This window comes from Centropristis striata, chromosome 18 (assembly GCF_030273125.1).
Source record: "Centropristis striata isolate RG_2023a ecotype Rhode Island chromosome 18, C.striata_1.0, whole genome shotgun sequence".
NCBI classification, from domain to species: Eukaryota; Metazoa; Chordata; class Actinopteri; order Perciformes; family Serranidae; genus Centropristis; species Centropristis striata.
This window is the reverse complement of record NC_081534.1, coordinates 36,320,028-36,346,855: the sequence shown is the minus strand read 5'-3', so window position 1 is coordinate 36,346,855 and position 26,828 is coordinate 36,320,028. Positions and strand designations below refer to the sequence as shown.

The 26,828-nt window shown below is 39.6% G+C and overlaps 1 protein-coding gene across 1 annotated transcript; it reads right to left on the bottom strand.

Moving 5' to 3' along the window:
- Positions 1-438: 438 nt before the first annotated feature.
- Positions 439-24,022, bottom strand: LOC131990775 (NACHT, LRR and PYD domains-containing protein 3-like). The gene is made up of 7 exons (XM_059355890.1): positions 23,915-24,022; positions 21,960-22,245; positions 16,276-18,064; positions 16,011-16,184; positions 15,694-15,855; positions 1,476-1,522; positions 439-1,262 (listed from the first exon to the last, which is right to left on the bottom strand). Exons 1-7 carry the CDS (start codon positions 24,020-24,022, stop codon positions 733-735), a joined length of 3,096 nt encoding a protein of 1,031 aa, XP_059211873.1. The 3' UTR covers positions 439-732.
- Positions 24,023-26,828: the final 2,806 nt, after the last annotated feature.

The following is a 26,828-nucleotide window of genomic DNA, read 5'->3' as shown; positions in this document are numbered from 1 at the left end:
GTAGTATCATCAATAAATTAATGCAAACATTTGAAATATATATATATTTTTTTATTTAAATGCGCAAAGATTCTTATTATTAAGAATTAAGATATTTATTATTATTATTATTATTATTATTGGTTTTGGCTGCTGCTGTCCCCATCCAGCTGATTACTGACATTTAAACAATTATTTTTTTACTTTAAAGTTTTCAGAAATGTGATGTTTGAATATGCAAATGAGGTGTGAACTTAAATTTATGCAAATTAATAATAAGCATATATTTCCAGGACATAAATCTGAACATTAGAAAACATTTTACTGTTATTATTATTTTTTTGACTAATTTGATTCAAAGTTTTTACTTTCATCATTTCATAAATCAGAAAATCCTGAAGATAAATATGAGACTACATCTGGTTTTGAACATGAGAAAATGAGTCTGGATTGTGAAGGTAATGTCTTTATTCCTCTTTAAAACAGAATCAGATTTACATTTGTTAGAAGCTGCTGTTCTCGTGAGTCTTTAAACCTTTATTGAGATCAATCACGACAGACATTAGCAGCTACAAGACGCTGCTCCATAAAAAACTGGATTCAAGAGAAAATCAGAGTTCAGCCCTGAGATCATTTCACCGTTTATAAGAAGAAAACATTTGAGACATTAAAGAAACAATCAGAGAATCAAATGTTAAACAAAGTGAAGCTTCATCCAACATTCAGACCACAGGACAGGAAGTCGTCTCCGTCCTACAGACCACACAGAGACACTGAGGAATAATAGGACAACCTAAACCCAGGATAAAGAGGTTCAGTGAATGTGGTGTTGAAGGTGTGGAGGTGGATCAGTGAGTCAGAGGAGACTCTGTAGAAGGACAGAGAGCCAGCAGGACAGTCCACATACACTCCTATTCTACCAGAGGAGGAGGAGGAGGAGGAGGAGTGGAATACTCTCTTATTGTGACAGACAGAGTAACCATTATCAGAGCAGCTCAGACTCCAGGACTGATCATTGAATCCAAACGCACAGTCCTTACTGTCTCCTTTCCTGCTGATTCCTCTGTAACTCACTGCTACATGAACTCTTCCTCTCCACTCGACCTCCCAGTAACAGCGACCAGTCAGACCATCTCTACACAGCAGCTGAGGACAGTAGTTAAATCTCTCTGGATGATCAGGATATGACTGATACTCTCCAACACGTGTCACCTTCCTGTTGTTTTCAGACAGTTTGAGTCTTCTGTTTACTGTGTTTGTGTCCAGTGTGAGTTGACAGAAATCTGATGGAGAGAAAAAGACACAACACAGCAGCAGTTTATCATCAGACACATCTGAAGGGTTTATTCTTTCTTTGTGTCCTGATGTTGTTCATTTCTATAAAGTTTAATGATGACACATGTTGTCAGTCATGTTTTAATGAATAAATATCACAACTATTAACTTTGTATTTAAAGCTGTTTTGTCTTCATTAGTCAAATGTAATCCACACTTACACTTCCTCGGACCAGGTGTTAACCTGTGCTCTCCACCATGGTCCACCCTGGAGGAAGAAACACAGTCACAATGATTTTCTATCCAACATGAGTCCTAACTGCTGTTCAACATGAAGCAGAGCTCCTCAGTTTGTCAGTGTGACAGAGAAACAGGCTGAAACTCTTCAAAAAGATAATGTGATGTATAAATATTAAGAGCTCAGTCACCACTGAACTGTCCTCCCTCATAATAAAACACAATGTGAAATCTGGTCCCTTAAAATCAACAGTCTGTCCTGCATTCACACATGAACAGCTGAACAGTTTACAGACTGTTCTCAGATCAGTTTCACCATCACATTCAGTTTGTATTGTGTCATTCATGTTTGAATCTGAGCGTCTGATGAGAGGAAGTGTTGGAAGATGTACAGAGTGGGAACATCTTGACATTAATCACTGATTTTGGTTTTATGTTATCTACTTTTTATTGATTTATTCAGTTTGCAACATTACAATAATTACATTCATTTTAATAATTACATTCAACATTAACCCTTGTGCACCCATTCAGAAAATGTTAATGTTTTACCCTTGGTGCAAAAATCTTCACTTCCTAAAAAGTGATATAAATATATTATATATGAATATTTTTTCCACTTTCAATGCATTAAATCTTTTGACCAACTTCAGTCCTGATCATAACTATCACATTTACATGCATTTCTTAAATCATTTTAACCCTTTAATGCCCTTTTACAAATGTGAATCGTGAATCCACATGTTTTAAAAATTATGAAATATTTTAAGTGCAAACTGGATTTTTTTGAGGGTGTTATTAGACCCTTGGATACATCAACAATTAACAACAACATTGATTTAAATGCATTATTAATTTTTGAGCAGTATGAGTTTATAAAAAAATACCCCACATTTTACTCATACCCCACACTCTTAAAAAGTGCTATAAAGATATATATAATTTTTAATTTAATTTTTCACTTTCAATGCATCAAATCTTTTGACCAACAGTCCTGATCATAACTATAAAATGTACATGTAAGAATTTTAACCCTTTAATGCCCTTTTAGGAATGTTATCCCACATGTTGCACATGTGTGTCAGTGAGAGAGTTCAGTCAGTGGAGCTGCAGATCATTTTCATGTTTACTTGGCTTCTTTTGCCAGTAGCGGGCCCTTGAAGAGGCGCAAGCAAGGCACATTTTGCAAACAACAGCAAAAGATCTGGACCCAGCAGTCAGGACCAGCGGTCTGGACCAGTGGTCTGGACCCAGTGGTCTGGACCCAGTGGTCTGGACCAGCGGTCTGGACCCAGCTGTCTGGACCAGTGGTCTGGACCCAGTGGTCAGGACCAGCGGTCTGGACCCAGTGTGGGGTCTTTTGCTCTGTGTCTTGGACCTGTGTCATCAGTGTGGCTGCTGCTGGTGTACGTGGTATGTTGTGTCTTCAGGCATCATTGAGGCAACTAGGGATTGGGATTGAAAAGGAGGGGGGCAGGCGAGACCTCAGATGGCAGCCATCTTGTCTCTCTGATGGGCTGGGCTCGGATCACTGACTCTCTGACTGTAAATTGAACTTATCTTTTTTCATTTCGTTCATTTTAACTCGTGTATGTAAGAAAAGAGCACAGTTCTCAAACACTGAAGGCAACACGGTTTGTTTCAGTTGACAAAGTATAATACACAAATGTCACAACCAATTCAAACCATGTGGAAACCAGGGACTGTACAGTACTGGGACCACTGGGATGCTGATCAGCATTGTTATGTATTGTGAACAAATCATTTAGATCCTCTACAGTGACTCGGTAGCTGTCACGTGACAAAAGAGCAGAAGAGCGATCGGTATGAATCACCGACGGTGAACGAACCTCTGTGCTTACTGCTCATCCCACAGCCATGTGGCTGAGCCTCTACAGCTGTCACGGCACAAATGAATGAGAGACTCAAACTTGAAGACACATAGTTGAGTCGTGAACTAATCACTTCTGTTTCCTGTCCTGACTGAGCTGATGCAGCAGCCACGTAACGTGGGAACGTACTGCGTGATCATGACCGAATCACTCACTGAGACTGCTCATTACTCCAGTCATATAAAAGATTAGTTCAACGTGAACAAAACATTCATGAACGACACACAACTACAGTCTCTTCAGGGGTTGGAGCCTCCTCCTCCTCCATGTCTTCCCTTGAGCTGGAAGACCCATCTTGTTCAATGCCTCACTGCCTGTGTCAGTCCTGCTGGACATCTCCCCCACATCCTCAGAGGACTGCAGGACAGCAGTCAGAGCCTCCTCCAGAGAAAAGACTCTCTTCATTTTAGCTGAAGACATGACAGGCCAAGCTACAGCAAGCTAGAGCAAGCTACATGCACCTATAGGTTTGCAGCAACAGCACCTGAGTAAACATGCTGCACTGAAATCACAAACTAAAGCTGCTTCTGTAGCAGAGTGCTTCTTTGATCTAATAGGTACTGTATTAGATTGAAAAGATATTCATTTGTAAAACATAATTTTATGCTCAAATTAGACTAGAATCAAAAATGTATGTTTGAAAGGGAGTCGATGGTGCAACAATGGTGGTGTCCTAAGGGTGCTACGTGGAACTATTTTTTTTACTCAGTGAAATGTCGCCCTATCAATTGATCCAAGGTCGAAATTTTAAAAGTTGATAGAAAAATGATATCCTTGCAAAATTTTGTCCCACTAGCATTAACACAGGCAAAATTATTGAGCATCTAAAATGGAAATGTGCAAAAAATGTACCTAGGGGTGCACAACCAGAGTTTACGTTCTATCTCAGCGATCTTGAGCCTGGAGTAATCATTTAAGAGAAGAAGTGCAGGTTCCAGTGGGAGCTTCCTCTCCACCAGATCACACACCTTATCCACAACTTTAACCCCAAATATTTGTACATCAGGACACTCCCATAAGACATGCACCAATAATATAATAATATAATATGATACTATAATAATAATAATAATAATAATAATATAATATAATGCCCTGACTAGAGAATGTACAGAAGGGATTGGGCGCTAAACCCAACAGATGCCTTTTACGTGGTGTTAAATAAGTCCTGTGGCGGATTTTGTAATAGATCAACTGGTGATTTGGGTTTCCAGAAGACCCAAATACATTTTTCCACACCAACTACCAATCAATGGTCTCTGTTCCTAGAGGTACATCTGCCTCCCATGATCTATAACTGGGTAATTCTGTAGAGGTGTATGAAATGAGATTGCTATAAATAAAGGAGACTGTTTTCTTTTGGGGCATCATTACCATGAGAGATACTATAGGGTGAGTCCTCAATTCAGACCCCAGGGAACCTAGAGTGAATGAAGTGCTAACCTTACCCTAAAGTAGAGGAACTGTGAATTTCTTGGGATACCAAACTGGGACATCAGATCAGGAAAATCTTGAATTTAGTTTTGACCTAAGATATCTCCCAACAACCACATGAATGGTTCATCACCTGTCAATAAATGTGTATTATGCCAAATAGGGGAGTGTTTATGCCATTTTGATTTGATCCCCACATATTTCTCTAGATTCATCACAGTTTGTATTGTATATGATACTATTGGTCCAAATTCTGAATAACACTTCTTATGTTTGAGTCCAGAGAAAGCCACATCCTGAAGTCTCAGGGGATGAACCAGCTCCTGTTCTAGTGTCTTCTAAGGAGAAACTAATTCATCATCAAACCAGTATTTTAAGGAACGTAGTACAACTTGAAATTTGAGCAAGCCCATCCATCCTGCAATTTATCTGGTTAAAATGTTGAACATTTGATCTGCTGTTTCTTCCCATTCAAAATTAACTTTTTAAGCTTTGATTCAAGTTTCCCCCAATACCCTGCTGTGGTTGGTAATGGGAGCATAGAGCTAATAAATGTATACATGGAAGAATATTTCTCTACAATTGACGAAGGGAGTGTCGCCCATCTCACAAGGTCATCCTCAACTTTATTCAAAATAGATGAATAATTATTCCACAGGATGTCCCAGCAGTGCATCTGATGGAGAATGACCAATCAAAGAGGGCCCCCCGGCACACTCTGATGCACAGACGCCCTGCGCCATAAATAAGCCGTTGATCCCATTCTACTATCATAAAGCTGTGCTGTTTGTGTAGCGTTTAGAATAATAAGACAAGAGAAGAAGAAATAAACAGGAAGTGACATCGTACGTTTGTCTGTGTGACGCTTAGCCTGGATGGAGACGCACAGAGACGGGATGGATGCGATCTCATTGTTTTGCAAGAAAGTTGATTTGTTACAGTAAAATAGGTAACAACAGTTAGTTTTGCTTTGCAAAATGTCACTAAAACACTAGTACACTTTGAAGGAATTGCTTTGAAGTGTGGCACAGTTGAGCTATTCTTGAGAAAAACGTCTCAACTTATTTGTAAATATATTTTTTTTTTTTACAATGTAGAGTGTTTATTTGTTTTCCCCCTCTCCCCATCCTCAAGACCTAAAAATATAACATTCAGTTGAAAAAGACCACTGCATTTATGTTATTGTGTGTGGTTTTACTATATTTCTGTAAAATTAAATTTCCGCTCTATTTGTTCCTTTGTCTTCAGGGTTATATAACTTTTTGCACATTCATGTGACATATGACAGAAGCCATATATTCTGGTAGCACTGGTAGTCCTGAAAAAATGGTGTATATTAATTTATTCTGCATCAAAGGTTTGAAGAAATACATGCATTTCACAACAACCAAAAAACAGGCGGAAATAGACAGGAAAAATTGGCTTAGACTCCCTAGGGTTAAAGATGGAGGGAGATGCTGGGCACCCCTGTCTAGAACCGCAACATATACTGAAAAGATAAGAAAGCCTTTGATTGCTGACCATTCTATTGCTTTATCTGAAACTGAATCTTTGTTAATATTAATAAATATTCTAGTCTGGGTTTAACTTGTGCAAGGTATTTTTCGTTTCTCCAAAGGGTTGTATTAAACCTCCATCTGGAGGGATTACCTTTAAAAACCTAAATCAAATGAGGTTATTATTGCATTATGGTCAGAGATATTATGAGGTAAGAAAACCACCTTGTCTATGATCAGAATCAAGTCTGGTGTAGACAAAATGTAATCTTTTCTCAAGAACATTTTATGATGTGGGGAAAAATATGTGAAATATCTACCTGTAGGGTTCTGAACCCTCCAAATATCAACCAGATTTATATCCTTAACAAAGTTCTTTCAAGCTTCGGAGGATAAAGCTTGTGCATGGTAATGGATGGAATAGACCTATTTGAATTGCAATTAAAAAAACATGTTCATATCCGATCCTAGAACAAGTTAATAATTAGAGAGACTCAGCAGCTCTTTGGTCGACCAAGGAAAATGAGGTGGGTCGAAGGTCTTGGGGGCGTAAATACTTGTGAAGGCTATTTTTTTTTACCCCTGAATAGAAACCCTGCAGTACGATTATCTCCCTGAATTGTTAAGAACTAATTTTCTTAATTACCAGATCATAACCCCTTTGGTTTTAGAACCATCGGCCGAGGATGCCACTCTTTTGTCCTGTTTGTTCTGCATACGCCGAACACCGACCGGTTTTAAATGTGTCTCGCACACATCAACATTTTTCTTTCTCAGGAATTCTAAGACTTTTGTTCACTTAAATGGTGAATTTAACCCTCTAACATTGAGGGATAGTATAGTGTAGTTAGTCATCTTGGTAACCTGTAAAATATACTGTAATCTGATATTAAATGAAAAATACAAGATGTCCGTGTGAATACCCCCCGCCCCCCTGTGATAAACACTTAACTTCCTTGTTACTATCCTTGAGTTGTCTCTTCTCCCTGGGAGAGCTCTCCAACCATTAATTCTTAACACAACGCCACAATCAATATAAACCATGGATGTATAAAAAAATATCATGATATGAACATACACCTAAAAAGAAAGAATAAAGAATGGAAATAGATCAATATAATGACAATAAAATGAAATGACGTTGGAGATGGGCTTCAGAGGGAAAATGTATCTAACAGATCTTCTCATATCTCTGATCATACCAATAACCAGGTTAATTTTGTCCCTTTCTCCTTAAGTCTTGATTAATCAGCCAGTTCAATATGAGGCTACAACAATGCCAGAGCAACTATTGAACAGAGACCAACTAAAGATTATCTAAGGCATTTATAAGAAATAACTGGTCACATTATCAAAATAGCAATTCAATCGAGAACACCCAATAAGCCTCGGAGTAAAATATAATGAAATTAAAGATAAATGGCCAATAATATATTAAACCAGAATAAAGTTGTGCATTATACTGCCTCTTCAGAATAAAGAATGAGGTAAAACACAAATAAAGACACATTGGCAGGGAGTGTCCCATTTAGTAAACACGCTATACACATTGGTTGTAGATAAATCAGTTCTGAGATAGGGACAAAGTCCACATGAGATAAAATGAAATTAAAATCTGGAATTATTGAGTCAAATGTAATGAACTAAAAATAGCCAATGCATAATAAAACCTAACTAGGAAATTTCGCGATTTCAAACAATTAATACTAGTAATGTTATGATACTATATTATAAACAAGGAGCACAGCTATAACAAGCATCCCTCTTCAAGTATTTATTTATACAGCAACCTATGACCTTTAACCTCAAAATGTGCGTGTGTATGAAAGATGTGTATCTGGAGGAGTGTGCGCGCTTACGCGCGCATTTGTGTGTGTGTGTAAGGAAAATCGCATAAAGTTACGTGTGTGTGTGTTTTTGAAGCATGTGTATCTGGAGTATGAGGGGTATTTTATGCCAGCACACTATACTAAAACGTGTGTACAGCGCCTATGCGATGACATCAAACCTCTAACGTGCGTGTGTAAATTCTATTCACTTTCAATGGACAGACGAGCATCACGTAGGCGTCACGCAGACGCTGCACGCGCGTTGTTGCGCATACGCCTACGTGACGGCTGTGTGACGGGTGAACTACGCCTCGAATACGTGACATGAAGACCCGCGTGACTGTTAAGTACAATTCTACATGAGCTACAGACTCACTGTAGTGTTTGTGGAAATCAAATAGCGATGAGTCATTCGTGCCACGAGCGAACGTAGCGGACGCCTGTGTGCACGCTCGTCTCAATGTACAAATAATTATTTACTTTATGATGACACATTTTGAGTTTAACAGCTGCTTCGCTTCATAATTAAAGCAGTTCATGTATTACCAAGAGAGACGACGTGAAAGTTTAGGCTGTTTCAAGTCTACACGTGCATGTGGACAATAACACACACGCGTTAACGCCTGTAACGCGTGTACGCCTATAACAGTATATCAGGACTGGACCATTGCTCAGGAACAAACTGAGGAAGAGGCTGTCCGCATTTACCCACGAGGTCCACTGGATCATCAGGACCTGACAGTTATTCATTTTATATGTTCTGCAGCATATCTACAACAGTTCAGCTGTTACACAGAGTCTCAGCTTCATATGGTATTGTTTATAAGAAAGCAGAACTTATAAATGAACTCCAAGCCCCAACAGAGCTGTCAGGGTATTTCTATTATTTTCAGGCCTGTTTTTATTTTCTTGATAACGAAATCTCTCTCTCTCTCTCTCTCTCTCTCAATTTGTACATTGAGACGAGCGTGCACAAAGGCGTCCGCTACGTTCGCTCGTGGCATGACACTTTTCACCCGTCACCCTTTATTATCTGGTGTACTTGCAATACACGTGTCTGTACGCACGCCTATTCATCAGACTTTATGCTGGCACAGGCGGCGCGTTTAAGGTGTTTAAGTATAGTGTGCTGGCATAAAATACCCCTCATATCTGGAGGAGTGTGCACGCTTACACGCACATGTGTGTGTGTGTGTGTGTGTGTGTGTGTGTGTGTAACTAAAATCACATAAAGTTACCTGTGTGTGTGTGTGTGTGTGTGTGTGTGTGAATCATGTGTATCTGGAGGAGTGTGCACGCTTACGCGCGCATGTGTATGTGTGTGCGTGCGTGTATCTGTAACTGTGATCACATCAAAGGATCAAAGGCAATCAGAGCAGAGCAATCAACAGAATTAACTGCAGCTGTAGAATGTTCCGGAACAGTGACAGCAGCCAGTGGTGGACAGACTGGAATTTCTGGCCTCGAACAGAAAGCATTTTTGGCAAAACCATAATACCTATCATTGATCCGACTTCACTTTGAGCGACTTCACTTTGTGAAGAAAAATGAAGAAATAGCTTTGTAAGAGCGATCTGAAAAACGGTTAAATATGCTTTTCTACAGAAATCTTCCTGTGTTTTTAATATGGGAGCCAATGAGGCTGTTGGTGCGTGTTGGTGGATCATCTGTGCGTCCTACGCCCAAACTATAACTCTGACAGCTTTACCAGAGGATTGTGAGTGAGAAGACTAATTTTCCTACGTTTCTATGTAGAAATTATTTCTGTAGAGTGGAATTTGCGACCTGGAGCGCAGTTTACAAATTTATTTTTCAACAATTTTTACTCTCCCTCTACACTCTGGCGATGATGTCATACACTGTGACACTAACATTCCATGCAATACACACCCATTATAATCTCAGAATTGAACAGGGATTGATAAAAAACTATATGACCAATTGAAACGTGGATTAATACACCGATACACAAGACTTGTGTCTACTGTTTAAAGTTTAAATGGAGTCTCTAGGTGAAATTATGCCGGAGAAGTAGACGTTTGAAAATCTCCAATTATTGTTCTTTTTCGCTCAATTTTTTTTTTAGCCGTCCCATTCATTTCAGTGCAAAATTTTGGGCAGTTTCTTGCGAATTACGTCGCGAAAAATTTGTATTCCGTAGAGAAAAGTAATAGCACACTGATCCTGATCAAACCGCACGTTTTGATATATAATTTGTAGCGGGATAAAATTGTGTCCGGAAGAGGAAGAAGAAAAAATCCACAGTATACGTTAGTGCCCCATGGCCCTAATTATTCCTGTGTATTATGGTGCCATACCTGTAGGGAAACACAATCCAAAGAGCAAGGCTCCAACACTGTAAATGCAAATATGGTATTTAATTAAAAATAGCAAATTGACTTAAATCAGTTTCTTTCAAATTACTATTAACACTCGCTTTTAGTAAGTTACTTGTAATTTGCGGTTGAAAAATCTCACCAACTCAGTCTACTTGAGCTGGATTCATTTAGAAAAAGTATGTTCTTAATAATTGTGCTTTTTTTCTGTGTTGGAATGTAGCTAAGTACATTTACTCAATACTGCACTTAAGTACAAAGTACTTTAAGTATTTTACTCGAGTTTTTTAAATTTTCATATTAATTTCTACTTTTACTCCACTACATTTCAGAGGGAAATATTGTACTTTTTACATCACTGCATATGTAATAATACATATGTGATATATAATAATAATCACAAGAGCTATTTTCCTCCATTGAGTATGCTACTTTTACTTTTAATATTTTAAGTATTTCTTCTTGTGGTTATATGTTTTTACTTAATTTAAATTTTCACTGCAGGACCTGTACTTGTATTGTAACAGAGTAGTTTCACGGAGTGGTATTAGTACTTTTGCTTCATTTATGGATTTGAAAACTTTGCCCGCTGTTTTTTCGACCTGTGGGCATGCGCAGATCCTTCCTCTCTACACTTGTCGGTACACGTCAACAACATGCCCGCAACGGACGAGGTGAAGCTCGACCTTATTGACCTGGACCTAATTGCTGCAACGGCACTCGTGATTAATATTTTCAGCGTTCTTGTGCTTGGCACACTCATGTGGTGAGTAAGATTTTACCCTTGTTTAGACCGTTTTGTTTATGTAAGTAAGCGCCATATTTTTCGTGCTTGCTAGAAATGGCTAGTAATGATGTGTGTAGTAATGTCGGCTAACGCTAGCTGAACTATATTATGGACATAACGTGGCTAAATTTAGATGAAACTTGGTAAATACTTTATTATTTTCTTCCTCGGTGTTGAAAATAGGTAACATTAAAGACTTTTGTCACGTTAAAGTTGAGTAGAAACTTTAGTGTAACGGTCGCGGGCGTGCTCGTCACGTGCATGCGCACATCCGCTGCCGGAGGCCAGTAACTTATCGAGTACTGGCTCACGATGACAGACTGATCCCGGCGGTCATGTTGTCTAGAATATGTACATTACAATACTGTCTTTGTGGGTAATAGGCCTATGTTACACTTTTCACTTGTACTGGACACAAGATGTTTATGAGTTGTGGTGAGCTTTGGTTGTGTTAAATTGTTGTATTAATTTGTCTTTTGTCTAACTGTCCCCCTTCCAGGCTCAGGCAGATGGTCATCAATCCACACATTCCATAATCCCAGCAATAAAAGGTATTTTCACCTAATAACTGTCTACACATTGCATGCTAAAGTAAAAGTTATGCTTACATCAGAGCAATTGGATTAGAACAAAAGCAAATCAATTCAATCAAATCTAAATAAATCTATCTCATGAGTGTTAAAATTAATTCATCATTCATTCATTCATAGTATATTTCATCATACAGAATAATTTTTTGTGCATTGTGAATTTCAAATATTTGATGTAATTAGTATTTCTGGACTGTGTCTATAGATACTGTGGGTTAGACTTACAGTCCATCATACCCAGGACTACAGTTCCCTTGATGTCTAGCCACATAAGTGAGTCATTTACCATTTACCTTTTGTACTGCTGTGTTCATTTGGTAGCTGTTCTTCTCTTAAAGAAGTTAAATGATTAAGAGCTTATAATTAGATAGGTTTTTGCAAGGATTTTTTCTTTAGCTCTGGTATTTCAAGTCTGATACTGCATGTTAGTGTTTTGTTTGTTTCTTTCTATTTTGCTGGGCTTGATGCTAAAATTATCTTTTCTTTCTTTTCAGATTTTTCGAGAAGACAAAAACTTCCTATGCAGTGGACGTGTGCTGAAAAGAGGGCCTACTTACTTAAGCATTACTGCTTAAAACAGTACACCCCACGTTTCATCGAGCTTTTCAAAACAAAAAAGGGAACTGTTGGCCAGAAACTCAGTGAGCTGATGCAGCACATGAGCTGGATGGTAAGTAGATTAATTTTGGTTTTGATCTGTATGATACTTCATCAAACAACTTCTAAATGAAATGATCCAGACCAACCTATTCTATTTCCTGTCTGACTTGTGCTTGTGCCTTGCAAATTACTTAATTGGTCTTTTCTCTCTCCGTGTATTATTAGACACCAGACGTGACCGTACTTCGCTCTGTTGTCCTCAAAGGCATTCCCATTTTACTTGGTGACAACTCCAGTGAATTCTTCAAGACATGCTCTGTAAGTACTTGCGCATTAGAAAAAGTTTGGTCTGCATTAAAACAGAACTATATCTGTGCTGACATGGAAGATGTAATTCTATCTGCACAATGTACAATATACATTTTGTACAGTGATTGATGTATTTTGTATAGCAATTCCTCCACAGCTAATCTGAGAGGTATTTAAACAGCCAGTAAATAAAAATGAAATTTGCCACATAAACATTCATTTTAAATCTAAGGAGCGGAGTTTTGGTTGAAAAGTCAGTGTCACTGTTCATGAATATATGGACCTTGTGGACCACAGCTTTAGTTGAACCATACCAAATTAATTTTGTTGGCTATATTGCAACAATTCAGTGTGAACACATATTTAAAACCATATTTTTTCATGTCTAGCAAATGCTTTCAACACTAAAAATGAATGTTTTAGAAGAGCATTTTGATATGCTGAAGAATGTTTGTGTGTCTTTGTAGGATACATCGAGAGACGAGGCTCTAGAATGCATCACTGTTGGTGTGCTGACAGTTGTCAGTGAAGACAGTCCTCACGAGGGTCCAAGTTCAGTGGACCTCCAGCCCATCTCCACTGCCATCATTCTGGAGGGAGGTATTGTCATGGATCACATTACAAACTTGCCTCAGGCAGTTTGTCTGTTATTTGGGCTTACATATGCTTTGCATTTGGATTACCCAAAATGCATGGCAAATACACTGAACTTCATTCAGACTGTGATGCTTGGACTGGGAAAGAAAAACCTTCCACCAAAACTGTTAACTCTGAAGAACAGAGGTTAACCTGTTAACATTTGTGTTTTGGGAAAACTTAATAGTTATAATGTAGTACAAATACAAAACCCAAGGGGTGATGTTTTTCTTTGTGTTGGTTTAAACCTTGGACTGATGCTCGCTTTGGGACACAAAATAATTTGTTGTACTTTCAGTTTTGATCAGAAATGCAATGATTTTGCATGCACTGAAGTCCTGTAGTTATCAGGTGTTTACTTGTTTAATATTGTGAGACTGTTAAATGCATAGAATTAGCTCACAAAAATGTGGTTTTATTTTTGCCTTGTCCATGTCATGTTCTACAGTCAAATCAAACCACAAGTTTGTTGTTTAGCTGCTGTTTTGTACTTGAATGTACAAGAAAGTGATACTTGGGACAGAACACTTGAGGCTGAATAATATATTCATTGCATTTTGTTATTACAATAACCTAAAAGACATAGATCACATTATGAGCAATTTTACAATTACTGGTAGCTTTAAAATACATTACATTTGACAAGAGGATGGAGAACAGTAATTTTATTGATTATTGTAAGGTTATTACATGAGTAATAAGACACAATTTTATATTGGAGAATTGGAATCAAAAGTAATAACAATATCAAACCCATTCAACGAAATTGGTTTGTTTCATTTAAGTGAACTTGAAAAATGAGTGAGTAGTAAGTTGTAGGTATTTAGCAATTCTAAGTGGGGTTAAATTTGTATCACGCAGTCCACACAAAATGAAAAAAATAAGTTAACACTAAGCATGGCTATTAAGTTACATGAACTTAATTTTTTTATTTTAGTTGTACTACTTGATTTAGTACTGTACACTTAAAGTAAACAAGTTTTCCTAACTCACTAATCTTAAGATTACTTTGCTTAATTTTTTTGAGGCAACGGGGTTGCATACTTTTTTTAAGTAAGGTCAACTAATTAGATTTTACAGTGAAGGCACTTACAGTGTTTGGTTACCATAGCAATCGGTCGCCATGAAAGCAACATGAGACTGGTAACTGAACTTCAGTGGTCATTGTCCCTGCTCGCTGTCCTCCACAACCCCGAGGACCCTGAGATTGAAACACCTCTGCGTATTTTCATACCGGTCCAACATGTCCCTTAAACCGCTGTTTTCCTTTGTGAGATCCCGCACATTTGCCTTCAGCTCCGCCATGGAGGTTTCCATCCCGGGAATCCGTTCATGGTGGTCTGTGAGTGTGTCCTCCACTTCATTAAAATGGACTTTGTACGACTCAACTTGGAGTTTAACAGCTTTCAATGTTGTCTGAATCGGCAAAAGTGATGTCTTGATGCTTTTGGTCGAAGTCTTGTCTTTTCTGCCTTTGTCCGACATCACAAATGTGAGTTCAGCAGAGGGATGTCGTTGGTGTAAGGTTATGGCACTTTACAGGTGTAAATGTAGAAATAAAACACTTTGCTCGGGAGCTCTCCTCTGCACGTCTACCCTAGCACGCCATCAACTCCATTAACTTTGGTTTTGATAAAAAACTGACTTCACTTGAGGATTCTAGATATAAAAGTATTTTATTTCCAGGTGAACATTACAGCAACACTTTTAAAGTTAGCAGAGAATAACTTAAAGGTTTCTGTTTGTTATCTGTTTCTGACAGAAGAGTTCATCACACATGATTCATTCAAGGACCATAGGAAACCTGGGAATCTGACTAATATTGCTGTTTTTACAGTTTCTGGAAATTATTTGGGGTATCTTGGCTTGTCAAAGCTGCCAGGGGTTTTGTGGATCAGAGGGTTCATGAGTTAATGAGACTGCTTCTCTGTTATGATGCATATGAGAAATAAAGTTGAACTACAGTGGTAGCTGTACCAGGAACCCAAACAGTGAAGGAATACCCTCGGACCAAACAATATCTATACAATAGAACAGCTTTTTTATATATTTCATTACAATCATAATGATGTTTTAATGTTTACTGCTAACTGTGTTTCCTTGTGATTAAGATTTTTTTTATTCTAAATTTAGTATTGAAATGAAGAAGTTTAAGGTAAAACTACTGCATGACATTTTATTTTCTGCCAATTGTTTTGTTTGTCCTTACTGTACTGTGTCCATACCTGAGAGTGTCTGTCTCTCTGTCTGTCTGTCTGTCCATACCTCAGAGTGTCTGTCTTTCTGTCCATACCTGAGAGTGTCCAGTCCGCAGCGTGGATCCTCCAGCAGCTTCACTCCTGAGTCTCCTGGATGATTGTAGCTCAGGTCCAGCTCTCTCAGATGGGAGGGGTTGGAGCTCAGAGCTGAGGCCAGAGAAGAACAGCCTTCCACTGAGATCAGACAGCCTGACAGACTGGAATTAAGGAAATAACATGAAAAGAGGGTTTAAGAAAAATATCTCAGTAGGAAAATTCTACAGAAGTTGCCCATCTTCACGAACATGGAGCTAAATTTAAATTGAACTTAAAGGATTTAAAATATCAACTGTGAATGTTAATGAATACTGACCTGAGGGTTTTCAGTCCACATAGTGGACTCTGAAGTCCAGCAGACAGAAGCTTCACTCCTGAATCCTCCAGTTCATTGTTACTCAGATCCAGGTCTCTCAGACTAGAGGACTGGGAGCTGAGGACTGAGGACAGAGCTTCACAGCTTCTCTCTGAGAGGTTACAGCCAGTTAACCTTGAGAGGAAAAGAGATGAACATCAGTAAAATGTTTTATTTGTCTTGAATTACAGAAATCATGTTTCATGTTGTTCATATATCCACTCACAGAGCTTTGTTGGAGGCTTTGACCACTGGCAGCAGCCTCAGAAGAGCCTCCTCTGAAGCAGAGTATTTCTTCAGGTCAAACACGTCCAGATCTGTTTCTGATGACAGTAAGATGAAGACCAGAGCTGACCACTGAGCAGGAGATAGTTTATCTGTGGAGAGACTTCCTGATCTCAGGGACTGTTGGATCTCTTCGACTAGAGAACGATCATTCAGTTCATTCAGACAGTGGAACAGGTTGATGCTTCTCTCTGCAGACAGATTCTTCCTGAGCTTCTTCTTGATGTACTGGACTGTTTCCTGATTGGTCTCTGAGCTACTTCCTGTCTGTGTCAGCAGACCTCGTAGGAGGTTCTGATTGGTCTCCAGAGAAAGACCCAGGAGGAAGCGGAGGAACAAGTCCAGGTGTCCATTTGGACTCTTTAAGGCCTTGTCCACAGCACCCTGGTAGAGATGTTTTGGTTTTGGTTTGTCTCTAAAGACTTTGGACCACCATCTTGCTTTTGCCATCAGATTGACTCCAGACTTGAAGGTCAGATGGACATGAAGAGCAGCCAGAAACTCCTGAACACTCAGATGGACAAAGCAGAACACCCTGTTCTTGTACAGTCCTCTCTCCTCTCTAAAGACCTGTGTGAACACTCCTGAGTACTTTGAGGCTGCTGTGATATCGATGCCACACTCTGTCAGGTCTGAGTCATAAAAGATCAGGTTTCCTTTCTGCAGCTGATCAAAAGCTAGTTTTCCCAGAGACTCAACCATCTTCCTGCTCTCTGGACTCCAGTGTGGATCTGTCTCAGATTTCTCATGATACTTGACGTTTGTCCGTTTGGACTGAACCACCAGGAAGTGGATGTACATCTCAGTCAGGGTCTTGGGCAGCTCTCCTCCCTCTATGGTTTCCAACAGATCCTCCAGAACTCCAGCAGAGATCCAGCAGAAGATTGGGATGTGGCACATGATGTGGAGGCTTCGTGATGTCTTGATGTGGGAGATGATTCTGCCGGCCTGCTCCTCATCTGGGAATCTCTTCCTGAAGTAGTCCTCCTTCTGTGGGTTAGTGAACCCTCTGACCTCTGTCTCCATGCTAACACAGTCAGTAGGGATCTGATTGGCTGCTGCAGGTCGTGTGGTTATCCAGAGGCGAGCAGAGGGAAGCAGTTTCCCCCTGATGAGGTTTGTCAGCAGCACATCCACTGAGGTGGACTCTGTGACATCAGTCAGGGTCTCAGTGTTGTTGAAGTCCAGAGGAAGTCGACACTCATCCAGACCGTCAAAGATCAACACAACGTGGAACTCTTCAAACCTGCAGATTCCTGCTTCTTTGGTTTCAGTAAAGAAGTGATGAATAAGTTCCACCAAGCTGAACTTTTTCTCTTTCAGCCCATTCAGCTCTCTGAAAGTGAATGGAAATGTGAAGTCGATGTCCTGGTTGGTTTTGTCTTCAGCCCAGTCCAGAGTGAACTTCTGTGTTAAGACTGTTTTCCCAATGCCAGCCACTCCCTTTGTCAGCACTGTTCTGATTGGTTTAGCTCTTCCAGGTGGGGCTTTAAAGATGTCTTCTTGTCTGATTCTTGTTTCTGGTCTGTCTGGTTTCCTGGATGCTGTTTCAATCTGTCTGACCTCATGCTCCATGTTGACCTCTGCAGTTTCTCCCTTTAAGATGTAGATCTCTGTGTAGATCTGATTCAGAAGGATCTGATTTCCTTCTTTAATGATCCCCTCAAACACAGACTGGAACTTCTCTTGTAATTTGGATTTGAGTTTTCTCTGGCACTCAGCAAGAATCTCTGAATTAAGAGAATAATGAAAACAATGAGGGGTTGTTACAGTGATTGTGAGTCATGAACTTGTTCAGATTTCTTCATGTATGAAATCTGTTCAGCTTGATTCATAACTACAATAGGTTCTGAAAAGGTGGTCTCCAGAGACCAGTCCAGATCGAGTCCAGTCGAGGGAAGTAATATTGTCCAAACAAACGTACAGACTTCAGTGTGTGCCGAAGCAACCAAAAACAGGATTGTCTGACTTTGGTTCATCATTTTTGTTCTCTGGGAGAATTTAATTTTCTTTCTCTGCTGGTTGTATTTTTTGTTGCTTGTTCTATAATCCAAAATGCAACACAACAAATGTGTCTATATTTGTAGATCGGAGAGACATTAACTACACACCTCATGTTTGTTGACGTCTCTGTAATCTACGACTGATGGTGCTGTAATGGCGACAACTGGAGAGTGTCTCTCGTGCTTCCTGTCGTGCATTTTGTTTGTTTGTCTAAGTTTTACTCCCGTGTCTAGTTGGCTGAAGTGATTGAATGGTACACCGTATGCCTACTTAGATGACCGGGTTGATCAAAGAGTTTCCAGCGTGCCTGAACTTTACAAAATTCAAGATGAGGAAGTGTCTACTACTGTTGCTGCTGCTACTTTGGATAGCGAGATCACTTGTGGCTTGTGGGAGGCTCGGAATTGGAATTCTGCAGTACTCCCGAGATGATCTGCTGCTACTACGGAATGTGGATTATTCAGCCCCGAATCTGGAAAACTGGGCAGAACTGAGACGATATAGCCCCAACCACGATCGCCGGTGAGATGCTTCGAGAAGGAAGCGGGGAATGAGAGGAGGAGTTCGGCAGAGGCTGAAAAGACTCACCGCTACATTGAAATGTCCACCGCTCCCCTCCATCGTACTTGCCAATGTTCGTTCATTATGGAATAAGTTAGATGAACTACATGCGAACATAACTTGCCAATGGGCGCACAGTCAGGCGAACCTGATCTGCCTCACCGAAACCTGGTTGGATAATAACATTGTGGACTCAGAGCTGTCTATGGACGGATTCGGCACTCCGCTCAGACTGGACCGGAACACGGTGAGTAGCCTGAAAAGTCATGGTGGCGGGCTGTGTGTCTATGTGAATCAGGAATGGAGCAGAACTGCTGTTGTGAAGGACTCTTGCTGTACACCTGACTTGGACCTGCTTGCCGTGTCATTTAGACCAAAATATTTACCCCGTGAGTTTAGTCAGTTGTCCCTACTGCTTGTTTACATCCCGCCCTCAGGCAACATCACACTGTCTGAGACCATAGCTGCGTGTGTCCACAAAATTGAATGTGTATCCCCTGACTCGCCTGTTCTTATCCTTGGGGATTTTAATGCCTGTAGACTGAATAAAATACTTCCCACCTACCAACAATATGTTAAATGCACTACCAGAGGCGATAAAACAATCGACCTCTGTTATGGTAATGTAAAAAACGCATATAAGGCATGTAAAAAACCTCCTCTCAGCACTGCGGACCATAACGTTGTCCATCTTATCCCCGCTTATCGCACCAAGCTGCAAAGGGAGGGTGTTCTAAAGAAGCAGGTGAAAAAGTGGGATAATGCTGCATTTGAAACTCTGCTTCGAGTGCACTGAGTGGGAGGAGCTAACGCAGGGCAACAGCCTAGAGGAGGCTGCAGATGTGGTAACTGACTACATAACTTTCTGTGAGGCGATGGTTGTCCCTACTAAAACTGTTAAGGTATTTTCTAACAAGCCTTGGATAACTAAAGCCCTGAAATCAACCCTGAATGAAAAGAAAATTGCATTCTACTCTGGAAATAAAATTGAGTCCAAACTCATTCAAAATAAACTGAATAAACAATTAAAAGCAGCAAAGAGGGAATATAAGGAGAGAATTGAGAAACTCTTCCTGGAGGGTAAGCCAAGAGATGCCTGGCAAGGTGTCAAAACCCTAGCTGGCCTCCCAAAAAACAACTCTGCTCTACCCACCACCAGGGAAAAAGACTGCATTGACATGGCAGAGAACCTTAACCAGTTCTACTGCAGGTTTGAGAAATTGGACTACTCGCAGGAGAGGGAGAAACTAACGGAGAAGCTCACTGCTAGGATGCCAGGCTATGTAAATCGGGAGCTGCAGCAGGCGGAGGTTGAGCTGGTGTTGAGAAGGACGAGGCCAAATAAACCACCAGGGCCAGACCAGATCTGTCGGCGCCTGCTGGAGGCCTGCAGCGAGCAGCTTGCTGCTGTTTACTGCCACCTCTTTAACCGCTCACTGTCTGAACACTCCCCTCAGTCTGGAAGTCTTCCATCATATGCCCTGTGCATAGAAAGAGTAACCCCACCTGTGACAATGATACCGACCTGTGGCCTTAACATCCTGGTCATGAAAGGCTTTGAGAGGCTAATGCTCACACAACTACAGGCAGTGGTCAGTAAGTACGTTGACCCGCTTCAGTTTGCGTACAAACGTCACAGAGGGGTCGACGACGCCACGCTGACGCTGCTGCATGGAGCCTTCACCCACCTGGAGAAGCCCAAGTCATTTCTACGGCTGGTGTTCATAGACTTCTCAAGCACCTTTAATACTGTGCAACCCCATCTAATGGGACAACATCTTATCCAGATGGAGGTCAACCCCACCTCATACTCTGGGTGCTCTCATTCCTAACAGACAGACACCAGAGAGTGAGAGTTAACGGCCACCTCAGCTCCTCCAGGAGGATCTCTACAGGTGCTCCACAGGGCTCAGCTCATCCAGAAGGATCTCTACAGGTGCTCCACAGGGCTCTGTCATCTCACCACTTCTTTACACTCTATACACCAACGACTGCAGAAGCACAAACCCAGACATTACATACATCAGGTACTCTGACGACACTGTCATCATGGACTCCACCAACTCATCAGATCAGTTACAGTCTGAGCTGGACACTTTTTCAGACTGGTGCAGTCGGAACTGCCTTGATCTCAATATCACCAAAAGAAAAGAACTAATAATAGAGTTGAGAAAGGCCCCTCCACCTTCCCCACTCTGACTGTCAACAACCAGCCCATAGAGAGGGTTGACACATACACATATCTTGGGACAATAATCCACCACAAACTCAACTTCACAACAAATACCGACACCATCCACTCCAAGTGCCAGCAGCGTCTGTTTTTCCTTCACAAACTCCACAAACTCCAGGTCCACCAATCCGTCCTGACAGCGTTCTACAGATGTTTCATTGAATCCATAATCACCTTCAACATCACTTCCTGGTTTGGAGCGCTGTCCAACATCCATAGGAACCCACTAAACACAATCATCAAACTGAGCAGCAAAATAATTGGACAACAGCAGGAATCACTCATCAGCATATACAACAAAAGGACGAAGCAAAAAGCAACACAAATCACTTTGGACATCACACACACTCTCCACAACCAGTATTGGCTCTCAGCCTCAGGCCACAGATACAGAGCACCTCCACTAAGGACCAATAGAGCCTGTCAAGCTTTGTCCAGCCATCCAGAAGACTTCTGAATGGCTGAAACCCCTTTTATGAACCGTCTCCTCTCTCTTTTAACACCTGGACTCTTTATCTTTTTAACTATTATTTATTGCCCCTCCACTATGGAGGTATTAATAACTTATTTATTCACTAGGCTCAGCAAAGACTTTATTATCTGCCATATGTCTAGTGTGGGCTGATGGTGTGTGTGTGTGTGTGTGTGTGTGTGTGTGTGGGTGCATGTGTATGTGTGTTTGTTTATTGTATGTATTGTTGGGTATAGACACACCCTGCTGCTCCTCCACATGTGAAGTTTCTAACGGAAAAAAAAGTTCTTTGAATTTGAATTGAATTGAATCTTTGTTACATCCATTTTTATAATGAATAATGATTTTGACTTACCTTCAGCTTTGAAGGAGGTGTTTGATAATTTCTTCACTAGTTCATTCTGATTTATCTTCTCTAAAACTGTTCTGGTCACTTGCATCGTGTTTATACTGTAGGTCTGAAACATCTCATCCACGGTTTCCATGCGGTCTGCATCCTCCAGTTGACTCTTTGGGATTTCTGGGAGCCCTTCTAGCTCCCCCTGCTGCTGCAGGAACCACTTAAATTCTTTAAAGTCCTCAGCTCCCAAACCTTTTAAAATTCCTAAGAGGACCCCTCGAGGTGTCACCATTTTTTCTCCCTGCAAAGATCCAAAAGATGCCAAAAATAAATAGTCACTTTAAAAATACAGATTAAGTTATGATGAAGATAAGTTTATTAGTTTTAAGCAAAATATCTTCAGTTTTCTACTTTTGTTAGATCAGAGCTGCAACATTACTGGAATCATCGATCAACAGAAAAATAATTGCTAGCTCATAATTGTGATAACTTATTGCTTAAATTGTTAAAATATATATTTTTTTAAAACACAGATTTTACAGAATGCTGCTTTAAACCTGACTATTTTCTGACTATGTTTGTGTTCTCAAACACAAAAAGGTTTAAAAATATCAGATGGACTTTGACAAACCGAACTGACTTTTACTGACAATATATTCATCATAAGATTAATAATCTGGAAATGCATGTTATTCATTTTTACATTATTTATTCAGGAACAACAATAACATGCTGCAGACGTGTTGCATGTAGTTTTTCTGTCTGTCCCTTGTGAGGCTTTTATGTTGAAAGATACTGGCAGATTAATTGGTAATGAAACTATTTATTCGTTGCTGCCCTACTGAAGAGAGTGACCTGCCTTTCCTGTGTAACACTTCATCACAGAAACCCAGTCACAGACATCACTGCAGAGGGTGTAGTTCCATGATCCGTCCACTGGGTGATGCCAACTAACCATTGTTGGGACCACCGGTATAAAACAGACAGTTTCTTTTCATTTGTGCATCCTTGATTGAGTTTAACGGAAAATTGTTTTTAATTTGTCGGCCTCTTAAAATAGCAGCTGAGTCTCTTTTGTTCTTTGAACTCCGTCCCCCAGGAGCCCTCACAGCTTCACCTACATGAGAAGACCTTAGCCTCAACATTTAACAACAACAGTGCTAATTTAATAATTTTATGAGACTGATTCAGTTAACTTTGCTGTCATTACTCATTACTTTTTTCCAGAGTGCTGTGCCATCCAGAGGTAACTTGACTTGAGGTGACTAAATCAAGTTATATTATTGAGTATAATGAATAATTATTTTTCAAAATGATGAATAACTTGGATAGCCATCTTAACACACTTTTGAACAGTGACACCACTATAAATGGTGCTCTGGGTTGAGGCAGAGTAAACCCCAACAATGTTTATGTATTTCTTTAGAAATTAACTATTTTGTATGAAAATGTTTTCTACAAGGATGAGAGCAACATAGGAACCATCTGAATGCTCTGCACCAGAATGTAAATTATTAGATACCACTTTCTGAGCAGCAGCTTGTAAAAGTTTACAACATATTCACTCAGAACAATGAAACAAACAATGACAAATAAACAAATATCGAACAACAATACATCTATAGACAAGAAAGTGAAAACTGTGTCATATCCAAGTATTTCATCACAAACAGATCATCATCAAACTGAATAATTCAGATGTTCAATGTTCCATTCAACTGTGTGTAATGTTATTATAACTAAAATGAAGTTTTACCATTTGACAGAGAATTGGACAGAAGTGCGTGTCAGATGTTGTTTACAACAGTTAAAATGTTTTAACTTCTCTGTCCGACAGGTTTGGACATTCTCTACTTTCTTTACTGATGATGAAAGATCAGATTAAAATGTAAATAGTTATAAATAAACATGAGAATCACTGCAGAAATACATGAAAATCAATCTAAAACCATTGTAATTTAACTTCCTACCTGACATTTTCCACCTTCATGTGTGGAGGAAACTGTGGGAGAGAAGAAGCTGCTCGTTTCTTCCTCATCAGTCCTGGTGTCTGTGAGCGTCTGAGCTGAGGACGCCATCACACCCTCACAACTTCACAGTCCAAGTCTAAAAATAAAACATCATAGTGACGTGAAAAACCAGTCCAACATGTGGGAGATGTCAGCCCATCAGGAGTGTTTTTATTTCCTTGTTCCACTCCTTTATTAGGTGTTTAGCTAATTCTTGTTCTCATTGTATAAAGTATTTCAATCAGCCCCTTGTTTAGCTCCTTTGTAACACTTTATCACAGAAACCCAGTCAGAGAAATCCCTGATGAGAGGGTGTAGCTCTGTCACCTGTCCACTGGATGGTGCTAACCAACCAGCTCAGTTCAGACAGATGAATCACTTGCTAGTCTGACTAATGACACACAACTGCCCTCATTTATCAAACAAGTGTACGACAGAAAGTGAGCGTAAAGTGGCCGTACGATCATTTCTACAAGGCTCGGTGTTTATCAGTCTGGACGTGAGGATCAGAACTCAGTCTGCTCTCAGCTCGTTACGCAGGTTAGAGTCAGCATGAAGTCCACACGTCTGAGTCTGAGAACTGATCTGAGACTGTTGTATCGATGGAGCTGATCAAACTCTGTGCTGTTTTGTTTTTAATGGTGACAAACCAAAGCTTGTTTAAGCTACATCATTTATCATTAAAAACATAATTCATCACTAAAACATCATTAATCATTAAAACATCATTTATCACTTAAACATCATTTATCACTAAAACATCATTTATCATTAAAACATAATTTATCACTAAAACATCATTTATCATTAAAACATCACTTAAAATAAATACACCCTGCGACTGTGAAATTCTTTAACCAGAATACTGGCCGAGGATATTAAATGTTGTTGACAGAATTATTATTAAATGTAAAGAAGTGAATATTATTTCTCCATCATAATAATAACAACTATATTTGGATATTATATAGATTTTTAGGCTTTACACATCATTATGTACAAATGAAATAGTTTAATGCTCCACTGCTCCTCTGCTGACAGCACCACTGATTTCCTTCCTTTTCACTTTTTCTGCTGCCAAACTAAACCAGTTTGTTGTTGCAGCTGTTGGACGTCAGCGTTTCACTTTCTGACTCTGAGAAATTCCTCTTCTTTTGATTAAAACTTACTTTAAAACATTGTTTACCTCCTTCAACCAAAAAGCTGTGAAAACTTCTAAGTCTGTGCTCCAAATGTAAAATATTCGCTGAACTTGTTTGAGTTTATAACTATAAGTACTTTTATGTCATAAACCTCCGTCGCTGCGTATTTCTGTTAAATGTCTATTTCCTCCTGTTGTTATTTGTAATGGTGCACTTTGCTAATAAAGCTGACTTAAAAAAAAGAAAAGGAAGACACTCTTTTGTATATTATAGAAATATTATATAAATTAGGGCGAGGTATTTAAATGAGGCTTGTTTCGAGCCGCCACATTTATCAACAGCCGATCATTCTCACACTGTGATTGGAGAGATACGATCGTTTGATAAATCACACATGAACCCTGTCGTTAGACCAAATATACGATCAGATCTGAGCTGGTTTCTACGCTCGTTTGATAAATGAGGGCCAGTGTGAGTTGGTGGGACCACAGGTACAAAGGTATTTTGTTCATTTGTGCATCTTGGACTGATTTTAATTCAGATGCAACATCGTTTTTCATTTGTTAGCCTCTTAAAAATGGCACAAAATGCTCCATCCATCCAGGTTCTTTAAGCCTCTGGGACAGTTGAGACCTGGACTGTGCTAAAGTCTGTTCAGTTAAACCAGGTCTCAGTGTTAGAAGATGTCTGCATTTAACCACTTAACACTTCATTTATACACATAACATCAGAGTATTAACAGTTAAGAAATATAAACACACCTGAGCCAAGTGGATCCAAGCTGTCAGACCAGTTCTGACAAGTTGGACTAGGACTTTATTCTACATTGTCAAAATGTGCTCCGTCCAATCAATGTGTTGTTTACTATTACTTTAAAAAAATGTTAATAAGATTATTTCATTTTCAGGTTGCTGTTTCATGAAACTACAACTTATACAGGACAAAAAATGCATAGCTTGTATTACTGTATCCACAAATGTATTGTTTTCAATAATTAAAATAAGTGTTCTGATGTAAATCCCCGAACTTTTGTAACATCCTGAAGAACAAAAAGTATTTTAGGGGTTTATGTGTGTAGAGAGAAAACAAGATCTGTGTCTTTAAATGTTTAAGTCATGACAAAAGTTGAGACACAAAAACTGAACAGAGACACAGATAAAAGATGAACACACCTGAGCCAAGTGGATCCAAGCTGTCAGACCGGTTCAGACATTCCAGACATTTTTCACTGATGATGTGAACTCAGATTACAATCAAACTGTCGATTCTACCTGAGAAACACAAACATTATTTTTAAATCTTTCTAAAACCATTGTTTTGGGTTTTTTTTTTAACTCAGAGAGAAATTCTGCAGAGTATATACGTATATATATATATATATATATATATATATATATATATATAATACTTTAAATCAGCATCAAGAAACATTCCTCCTGTGCAGTTAAACAGTGACGCAGCACAAAGTGATCAAAGTGATCCTGATGATGAAACATTTACAGATTCCTCTGGTAGGATTCTCACCTGCTGAACTCACTTCAGGTTCAGACACTTTCCACCTTCATGTGTGGAGGAAACTCTGGGAGAGAAGAAGCTGCTCGTCTTCATCTTCGTCAGTCGTGGTGTCTGTGAGCGTCTGAGCTGAGGACGCCGTCACACCCTCACAACTTCACAGTCCAAGTCTAAAGATAAAACAACAGAGTGACGTGAAAACCAGTCTAACCAGTGGTAGA